Here is an 11273-nt window from a genome sequence, read left to right on the forward strand (position 1 = left end):
CAGGTTGGGACTTCTATGGTAGGGATATGGATGAATGAAGAGGAGAGTAAGAGTTCTTAGTGAAAATGAGAGCAAATGTTTGCATATATCAAAACTGTCATTGTTGACTTATCGTGACATAATACTTAAAAAGAGCGTGGTCTTGTCAATGCAAAACTTAAATAATCAGTTTATCTAAAATATTTCTTGTATGCATACATGTACATAGGTCCAGGAGCCAAGCAACTGGACGTCGAAGAGTGTCCACTGCATGTCCAGCACCCACCCACTGGGGAGGAATTTGCTCTCGGCTGCGGGGTGTGCCGGAACGCTCACACGTTCTGACGCAGGCTGGAGGCAGGAGAACACGAGGACGGAGCTGCACCATCCATACGACATGGTTCATCTCGCTACTCGCATCACAGTGCTTGCTTACACATGTGTGATGTATTCTGAATGATGTCATGTAATGTCTTGTTTGAAAACCGAAGGAGAGGTAGAGGGAAAAAGCTTGTAGTTGCAATTCTTCAGTGATTCAGTCTCGAGCAACAGAGAAAGTGCAGTGGAAGATGTGGTCATGTCTTAACTTTTGAATATAGAGAAGTGTATCCAGTATTAGTAGGTATAAAAAGATGCTTCTCATTCCACTAGAAGGTACTGCCAACAATGAGATCAACAGTCACCAGAAAACTGCCACAACACCTGTGGCCAGTTGACGAACTATGTGACTGTTCATTTGGTTATTCGCACAGTCTACCAGCTGTTTCTGTACCATGTGGATTTCACCCTGTAGAACTCTGATTTAGTGCTGTTTCGTTATTTTGTCTTCTCTTTTTTGTTTTTTTTCAGAAATGCACACACGTTTGGTCACAAATACTTGAAACTCATTTTCGTGGTGCGTGAGAGAGTCATAATAAGTTTAGGATGTTAAGTTGTTGACTTTGTGTTCATGAGCACATGAGTGTAAAAATCCAAATGATGTTCTAGTATGGTCAAAGAGTCGTTTAAATGACATCATTTGTACCTCATGTCATTCTGCATTTGTTTTTGTTTTTGTTTTTTTTTCTGCCAAGTGTATGCAAAGGAAACAAGTCAATGCTGCCTGTTCTTTACAGTAAATAGTTGGATGTGAAGTTGAATGTAAGTGATGCAGTCACATTGTACCAATGAATAATGAAAGTCTGCAATATTCAAGTCTCATTAGTCTGCTCTATTTTCTCATGAAAGTTTCAAATGGTCACACAGCAGCAGAATATTAACCTGGTTGTGGTAGTTCTATGATGCAGCTCCTGAAAGTCAGAAAGATACCCAGTGTGCTGCGTCCAGAGGCTTTTTTTCTAGTCACTAGCCAACTTTTGCTTGCAGAATATAAAATCTCCCCTTCCCCATAGAACCACGCTTGAAACGTTTCCTAGTTGAAATCATGCTATGCCAAATCAATGCTGTTGAGTGGGTTGGAAGAAATGAATACATTTTTCTTCTAACCCTACATTTTCCAGCAAAGAAAAAAAGGTGTGCCACGCTGCAACTTCTGCGTAGTATTAGGAGACGAGTGGCATGTTGCTGGAGACAGGTTTCTACACTGAGTGGAACTTGCCCAGGGGATGGTTATTGCATTGTATTATTTTGCAAGGAGAGCTATGCTGAGAGCATTTGTAGTACAGCGTACCTTCCCAATTTTTGTTTGTGCGTTGTTTTGTGATATCCGCGTAATTTGACTGTATGTGACATGAAGAATCTGCACATGAGTCTCTCAAAAAGAAATTATTAATCTTGTCATTTGTACTGAACACAAATTCAGTGCGGATCATATGCAACCAGTGTGTAGTGTTCATCTAGAGAATGTTACAAGCAAAAATTCATGCAATACGAAATGCTTTCATATGATTTCCATTTATGTAATTGGTGTACACGATTTTTCTTTTGTATGATTTTTTTTTTTTTTTTTTTTGATGCAATCAGATGTGATTTCTTTTTAAAGAAAAGTACAGAGTAGTAGGTCTTGTCACACAAGTATCTCATTTATTGTAGATTGATGAATGTGTAGATTTTGGTAAAATCTGTTATTCAGACTCATAGTCTCGTGCAAACTGTAATATGATGATAGACTTTTTTTGTTGGTAAATCTGAAATACAGGACACAAGTGTTGTAGTGTGTTAGTCTACTTTCGTAATGCATTCAGACCTCATGCATACCCCTGCAGCAGAGGTTGCCCCTGACGAGCCTAAAGCTTGCAGGTGGCTTGCCCGACCTCGCAACAACTAATGTATGCAAAGTGCATTCCATTGGATTTAGGCAAGAGAACTTCCATTGCGTGTTGTAGATGAGAGAAAAGTTGCTGGTGAGGTTGAAACATGCATTTATTATTTGAATACATTATGAAACATATGTATCAGCGGCATATTGAGTAGTCGATACGTGTGTGAGTAGTTCATGTCTGCGCACAGCATTGGCTACAGAAAGAAATTTATCCAGCCTGATATATAAATTTTATGCATTGAGGAATGGAGTAGATAGCTATATGTGAGTTGGACCCGTGATATACAATGTGAACGTCAACAATGCAAGAATGTACATGTGGTGCAGTTAGAATTTCGGTGTGAAACTACGTTCACACCATAAACCAGTGACAGATGTCTGAGAAATGACAGGTTGCAACGTAGAGATTCTGAGCAGATTTCACTCACAGCTGAAAAGCATGACAAAATGACAGTATAGTGCACCTTTATTTGAATTTCATTGCATCCTACCCAGAGGATAGTTTGTTCTGAATGGTTTGTGTGTATGTACCATGAGATTTCACTGTTATACTCAGAGAGTGTCTCATTCTATTTGGTGTAGAGATGAGCCAAATGAGACTTTAAGCAATGTCTGACTGAACTGAACTGATGAATGAGGAAGTAAATGAATGAATGAATGAGTAACTGAATGAATGAATGAATGAATGGTGGAATGGTGAGTGAGTGTTCCACATATATTGCCGTTCTTCAATACTTGTCAGTGTGTCATACCGCATGTTGTCAATGGACAATTGCAATGAGAGAAAAAAAAAATGTTGGATTAGCACATGTAAAACCTTTTACAGAGAATTGTTTATCATCTTGAAATCTGTTTTTCGATGATGTGCTGTCGCCAGTTAGCTAATTGTAGAAATAGATGAATAGATATAGAATATGAGAAATGTGGACTATAATATACCCCAGTGACTCATAGGTATTATTGCTATCAGTCAGTCCACGGAGTGGGTGCATCAAGTCAAGTTTACATAAGAAAAACTAAATGGAATTGACTTTGTTTTTATTGTAACATGTAATGAACAATTGCTTGGTAGATTGATGAAATACTTGTGATACATTCTGTGGCAGTGATATAGTGGACAAAGATTCACACAGTGCAATCCATGTTTTATATAGGTCCCTCCACCCCTAGCCCCCCCCCCCCCCTTCCAAATGAGGAGTGTGACTTTGGTGGTGAATTTGTCAGTGTACACGTTTTGCTTATTCTAGTTGGTTGGTGTAGTTGTAACATGAAATGTGTGTTTGGTAGTAGTCTGGAGTCCAGCAACATTTTGTGTGGTTAGTAAGTAGACAAACCTCATGACAAAAGACAATTAGAAGCCAAAGACTTTGTTTATATGTGTCTGCATTTATCTATTGTAGAAGTGAGAGTGTGAGGCAAGATATATCTGTGCTTGTGTGTTTAGTGTCGTTAGTGGTCAACAAAATCAGCAAAGAGGTCTTTCTTTGTTGAGTCAATATACATGCAGCCATTCAAAAATAATAGAAATTCCATTCTGTTCATAAGTGAGCTCATATTATGGAAAATGCATCTTTAGCTTAGGTTTTGTAGTAACTCTGATCTTAGAAATGCTGAGGGTTGTAAAAAGGGGAGAGCCCGAAATGTGCAAACTACTGTAAGCCTGCATTGTATTTGTAAAAGAGAAGCTGTTGCAGAAAAGTTCAAAGGTGAATGTAATGGGCCACATTTTTAAAGGATTGTCTCCAAGCTCAATATGGGTTGTTCACTAGACCCAAAGGTTATAGGTCACTTGACGATTTGTCTGTTTTCCAGCAGACAACTTTTAATGTCTATGTGACCCTTTTTGTTATGTCTGTGAGAGTTTCCTTGTAGCATTCCTAAGACAATGTCCCAAGAATGTATGAGAAACAGCCAAACATGCATACCATACTTTGAATCAACTGCTTTTATTATGATGGCAGAGCAGACTTGAATTGTAGTTTGTTAGGCATGTTAGGGCAAGGCTCATTTGACAGCTCAGTTAAAAAGAAAATTATGAATATATATCAGCGTCCTTTGTACCCAGAGATACAAGTAGTGAGAATTTCATATATTGCAATACATAATTTGTGTACTTTACTTTTCATATCATGAAGCTTGGGACTTAAAAAACAAGGCGTGTTTTTGCAAGTAGTTTGCTGACTTTTACCAGGTCTTATATTTGTGTTAGTTTTCATTTAGAATGTCATGCTATAACCTCACCTACGATGGTCAGAGTTCATTCAGTACATTGAAAGCGACATTCAGGATCACCATTTTCTATGGGACTTTTGATGTTTTCAACATTTCTTTGTCACTGCAATGGTGTTTAAAGGGACTTGTCACAGACGTGTGGGGAATTTAAAGGAAGACTGCTAATGGTTTTTGATGTTGCTGCAATATGCCACCTGTTTAGGAGAGGCCACCTGTTTAGGAGAGGCAACCATCTCGTGTGCAAGTTGCCCTCCATTCAGTGAAACGTTTGCCATGTATCTGTTGTGTTTGCATTTTGTTTATTCTTGGATGGTTTCTCCACTTCATTTCAGCAGTCACTGGCTGTTCAACAGAAAGAAAGAAGTATGAATGAAGTTTTTGTATTGTAAGCTGAATTCGCCATGGACATTATGTCGTGTTTGCTGCATGGTATTGCGTTTGTTGTGACAAACGTCTGAAAAGATCGCCACCAGTCAGCTGTTTTGTCGCCTTTAGTGTTGAAGGCACAAGTGTTGCCGATGACCGGTTTTGTTTGTACGCCTTGTTTTCGAATGTCAGGTGTATTTCATGTTTCGTCTCGTGCCCATGTTCTCCATTGTGCTGTTGCACATGTATCGAACGATTACTCAAAAGTATGCATACGTACATTATATAGATATATTATATATATATCTGTGCTGTAGCCCATGTACAAACTGAAACATGATTATGGGAATGGAGGACTTACAACGTGAGACAGAGAGAGTGAGCAGTGAGTGAGAGATTCTTTATATCTGTATCTTGGAGAAAAAAAGATACAAGAAAATAAATCATTAAAGTCTATCATAAATGCACTTCTGTGATCATATGTCATATGTTTGTGTATGAAGAAGTTGAATGATTGTCATATGTAAACCTTCCGAGTATTCCAAACTGAGGATCATCCCCCCCCCCCCCCCCCATATTTACAAGGTCATGATGCAAAAGACTACACAGCATTTTTACCGCAGTCACACCATTCAAGTCTCTGGGGCACTTACTCCACACACTTCCTGGCGAGTATTCCAGTCATATTGTCACTTTACATGCTACATAATTCCAACCACATTCATTGTTTGATTCTCTACTGGATACCCAGTCACATACCCAGAGTGGTTAGGATCCCCCTATTTCAAAGTTTTAATAATTGCTCAATGTATTTTGGTGCAATGACAAAGCTCACACTGGGGACCTCCTCCATGTCTAACTCAGAATACAAGCCACTCACCCAGAAACATCTCTACCCCAATAAAATCCTGGGCCTCATTTCATAAGATCATCTACTCACTGCCTGCAGTACACCCTAAACATGCTGGGAACTTACCAGGAGTTTGCCGACTAAATGTGCTAGATTGGGTGGAAATTGGTTATCACTGGAAAACTGGCAGCCAAACATAAATCAAAAAGCACTTCTGCATATTAATCATTTGCTATTTTGTTTAAACCTGTGGTAGTTAAATAATCTTCAATGTCCAAAGTTTCAGTTTTGTAACCTGAAAAAAAAAAAGTTTATTGCCACATGAATATAAATATAACTTAATAGGCAATGGAACTACTTTTTCGAACTGAGTGCTCCTATGTAAATAGGATAATACACAAGCAAACATAGCCTTTAGCATTCTTGGATCAATGAATGGACAGATGAATGCATACACACACATATCGCACACACTTTGTATGCTTACATAAAATTAGTATTTTACGTGTATACTGCCTGCCTTACTTTTCTCTAAGCTTTCTTCACAAGAAAAAAAAAAAGCAGACAAAAAGCCACACAAGGGACAACTCTCTTTCACATGTATATGCATAATTTATTATGTTTTACACTTCACAATAAATGTGCAACACTTTTCTGACATTGGCACAACATCTTCAATACAGATGGCTACACTCAGCAAATTCCATGTAGTAGCCTTCATAACAGGAAACATCTGGCAAGTGTCTTTCCCACTCTTCTTTTGTAGAATATGTAACCTTGAGTATCATGTTAAAGGTACACTCTTCCCTTCTCGCAACTATTTTAACTCCCACTGCATAAGGTATTTAGCACCTTGCCACTGATTCATGAGAAAAAACAAATCAAAAAACCAGTCTTTGACATGATTGAATTAATCCCCGTAAATAACATGCTATCCAGCCTGGACTTTTAGGAGAAGGCATAGCCCCGCATACTTCAACTTACATACTGTTGGGGTTAGACTTGATAATGGTGTTTGGAGGAGAATCAAATCTCAAGTGGGTATCAAACTGTAATTATGTTAATCTTGGGATGCAGCCGTAAAATGCAGACAGTTAAGCAGCAAGAGTCTTCTAATTCTCAGTCACTGATCTCCTGTCTTTCCAACAAGTGTTTGGTTTTGTTGAGACAGCCATCATGAAACTCGACTATCAACCACCAGTGCAGCCAGGTTATAGACATACGTATGCCATCATATTCCAGACAAAGCTGTTTTTATTGGTTTGAAAACTGAGAGCATGGTGGTTGTCACAACACATTCATTGGACCAACAAGCACTGTCTGACACAATCTCGGTAAATGCCATTTCCTAACAATGACCAGCATCTACTTTATGATCGCTGGTCTCTCACTTTTGGCAATGTGCTGGTGTTGTCACTTTCCTAAATGACGATGCTGGTGTTATTACCCTTCTTTATGATGGCAGCAATTTGAAAATTTTCAGACAAGAATTAAAAATCCCCTCATGTTTCAAGGTGGGGGGAGGACAGATACAATGTTGGCATGGAACAATGTTAGCACTCCCGGTTTTGATCAGGCTTGCTACACATGGCTATATCATGCTTGTATTTGTTTGTCCTTATAAAGGAAAAAAGATTAATCTGGAGAGATGAGAAATTATACCACCTAATGTATTCCACCTAATGTATTCCAACAATTCCACATATCTCTTTGACACCATATTTTCTCAAATGCATTGTTTCTTACAAGTGCTGTTTTTTGATCCCTGGAAATAGCAAGAATGCCCCTGTGTGTGCACAGAAAAAGCATGACAGCAAAAACAACATTGACCTTTAACTACAAAAATGGTGGCTGTCATCATTCCTGGCTATGACGACATTATATATTTTTTTTCAATCCATCAATACTTTGAATGGCTGTGGATTACTCCTCACAGCATGCTGTTTGCCCACTTTAATTTAGTTGTCCATGCTCAAAGTGCTACTGTCTTAAGGAAAGATCATCCTCTTTTCTCTCAAAAGTTGGTGCGTGTTCTGCCATCACTTTCACATGTGCATATGTATTGCCAAGCTGCTTACATTGTACCGGCAATGCAATGCATTTTAACAAAATACCAATTGTTATTTGAGTTACAAAAAGGAAATAATCGCCTTCAACTCTCACAAAGCAAATTGCACTCTGTCATCAGCAGTGAGAGTACATCAATATGAATATCTATTACAGTGAAACCCCGTTATAACGAGTTCGGTTATAACGAGGAACCGCTTATAAAGAGGTGATCGCGTCGGTCCCGTTTTCCTTTGCGTGTAAACCTATGGCAGAACGAATCGGTTATAACGAGTTCGGTTATAACGAGATTCCGGTTATAACGAGGACAATTTCGGTGCATCATGATAAAGAAAAACATAAGCAATTTGATCGGATATAACGAGGTTCCATTTCTTGACTAAATTGCCGCTTTCAAACACGCGACAAACGAAACACTGAAAACCAAATTCACGCTATCCACGTCTTTTTCCGTTTTGCAGAGAACCATTCCTTCCATGTTTTCTTCTAAATCACGCGATAAGACACAGGAATGCCTTCTGATGTTCCTACTAAATCATTAAACATAATCATTCGATTTTCTTTTCCGCGAGATAGGCGTGCGTGATATTAGGGCAGACCACACAGCAACGAGAAAAAAAAAAAGATAACGCATTCAAAAACTTTTCATGTAGCGACACTTGTGGCCAAAAATGGACAATTGGAATGCGTGTGCAACTCATTATTATATCCTTTCCATTTTTAGTTCCGACTTCCAGTTCTTTTGCTGCTTAGCAAATATGAGTGTGGATGATTAAAGCCGAAACAATTAATGAAATCATCGCGATCCCGTTGGGTGACAGTAGCGTAAAAATAGTTGAATAACGCATGTTAACCTCCTTAATCGGTGTTCAGAAAAAGAAACAAACGCATTTATTAATTTAAATAGATCTGGATTTGTTCATTATCATTAACTTAACAAATGATAATTTAAATATGAGTGTGTATGATTAAAGCCGAAATAATTAATGAAATCATCGCGATCTCGTCGGGTGACAGTAGCGTAAAAATAGTTGAATAACGCATGTTAACCTACTTAATCGGTGTTCAGAAAAAGAAACAAGCGCATTTATTAATTTTAATAGATCCGGATTTGTTCATTATCATTTAACAAATGATAATTTAAATATGAGTGTGTAAGATTAAAGCCGAAATAATTAATGAAATCCTCGCGATCTCGCCGGGTGACAGTAGCGTAAAAATAGTTGAATAACGCATGTTAACCTACTTAATCGGTGTTCGGAAAAAGAAACAAACGCATTTAACGGTTCAAGGATGTACAAAACGCAAAGAGATTTTCGAAAGAAAATAAAGAACGCATTTTTAATCCCGTCGGACGCAACGATCATACAATGTATAAAATTACAACCGAAATGATTCATAAAATTACCGAATTCCCGCTGGGCTCAAACAGCGTAAAATACCTCTCAACGCATGTATGTTACTCTGAAATTATCGCGATCTCGCCAGGTGACAGTAGCGTAAAAAATAGTTGAATAACGCATGTTAACCTAAATCAGAAAAAGAAACAAACGTATTTATTAGTTTGAATAGATCTGGGTTTGTTCATTATCACAATTTTAACACTGCATTTCACAATGAAGGTTTTTCTTTCTTTCAGAATGGTCTATGAGGTACAGATTTGCGTAAAAAGGATCACAACGTAACCTTCCACATTCAATCCTGTCGCATATTTTTCAAGAACGGATGTACAAAACGCGAAGAGATTTTCGGAAGAAAAATAAAGAACGCATTTTTAATCCCTTCAAGCGCAACGATCATATATTGTAAAAGATTACAGCCGAAATGATTCATGAAATCATCGCATTCCCGCTGGGAACCGACAGCGTAAAAATACCTCGCAAGTTATGGTAAACAACGCCTGTATTTTACTCTATTTACGCTGGTGTTAGGAAAAATTAACAAACAAGATTACAATAAAGAATTATCTCATTTCATCCCCTTCTTTTTCGTCTAATTCACAAAAATTTCCCTTTAATATCTCAATAATAATGATCCATAATTGTGTAATAACAACGCAAAGGATGTTCTTAAGTTTTTTTCATTAATGGGTATATTCCGATGTCGTGCTTATGTTTTTCTTTGTTTTTGAAGCGTACGGTTATAACGAGGTACCGGTTATAACGAGGTAATATCGCCGGTCCCACGGACCTCGTTATAACGGGGTTTCACTGTACACTTAAATCTGGTCAGAGAGATATTTGTGGTTAAATATTCTGGACAAACAACAAAGATTTGGATAAGTTGCAGACTTGGCCTACTTCAACAAAAAACAAGGTGTGTACTCTGCAGATAATCCAGGGTAAGAATGGCACTTTTTAGAGGTCCCTTACATATTAGATAACATTTCCCCTTAAATTCAAGACCTATACACAAGCCAGCCGCAGGATCTGTTCATTGCACATGTGCATGAATTTTTGCTAGTGATGTGCACTAATTCAAAACAAAAGCAGCTTATTAAATAACTAGAAATGTCGCTAAGGCGACTGGTATGCCTCCGCCATAATGCACGATTCTCCTAATAGGTCTATATAGCACATGTAGACAATGTGTGATTACATTTTCACAAAATTGGCAAAATATCAAAATGACAAGTTAGTCACAAATGTGTTGAATGTTCACCTTCCTTGACCTAGATTTAATTGGATGAATAGGAGAGCATGTACTTGGGGATTTTAAGGACTTTAACTTGACTTTGACCCATTCATAAGTTTATGCATTGAGTAATTTTCAAGGTATGGAGAAAAAGTGCAATTTCTATAATAAAAAGTTCATTATTACCATTTTCATCTGGCCTTTGACCCTGAAATTCATAGGATAATCACTGTCAGGCACAACATGCATAAATATGTAGTAAGTTTCAAGATAACTTGAGCCACTTCTGAGATATGGAGGAAAAAGTTAGTTCAGCACTTTCCCTTGATCTTTGACCTTTTGACCTTTGAGGCAAACCAAAAAAAAAAAAAGAAGAAAAAAGAAAGCTTCCAGAGAATCTCTATTAGGTTATACATGCATACACCAAGTGTAAAAAAAAAAGATAATCCTGATGGCATGAACCCTAAATTCTCTAGATATTCACTGCCAGTCAGTACATGTATATATACTATGTTCCATGAAGACACCTTGAATAATTTCCAAGATACAGAGAAAAAAGTTAAGTTTAAATATTTTTACTTGACCTTTTGACCTTTGACCTCATGACCCCAAACTTTCACGAAAGAATCTTAATTGGGTAATACATGTATACACTAAGTTTCAAGAAAATGTCTTCAAGCATTGCATAGATATGGTGGAAATAGTGAAATTTTACGTATTTGACCTTGACCTTTTGACCTTTGACCTTGAGCATGTGCACCCAAAAGTTGATAGGCACAACTTCACCCCCTAATATACATACATGCCAAGTTTCATTAGGATACCTCAAAAGGTTTTTTAGTTACGCTGTCCACAAAATTCATTGCGGACGGAAGGACGGACGGA

At 37.8% G+C, this 11273-nt stretch overlaps 1 protein-coding gene across 1 annotated transcript in view; it reads left to right on the forward strand.

Moving 5' to 3' along the window:
* LOC140235094 (E3 ubiquitin-protein ligase MYCBP2-like) overlaps positions 1 to 833 on the forward strand; it is a 100500-nt gene extending 99667 nt beyond the window's left edge. The window contains exon 73 of the mRNA XM_072315131.1: positions 209 to 833. Coding sequence (XP_072171232.1) covers positions 209 to 324 — 116 coding nt within the window. The 3' untranslated portion in view covers positions 325 to 833. The remainder of the gene's footprint in view (positions 1 to 208) is intronic.
* The last annotated feature ends 10440 nt before the right edge of the window (positions 834 to 11273 follow it).

The sequence above is a fragment of the Diadema setosum genome, chromosome 11, assembly GCF_964275005.1.
Source record: "Diadema setosum chromosome 11, eeDiaSeto1, whole genome shotgun sequence".
In the NCBI taxonomy this organism is placed as follows: domain Eukaryota; kingdom Metazoa; phylum Echinodermata; class Echinoidea; order Diadematoida; family Diadematidae; genus Diadema; species Diadema setosum.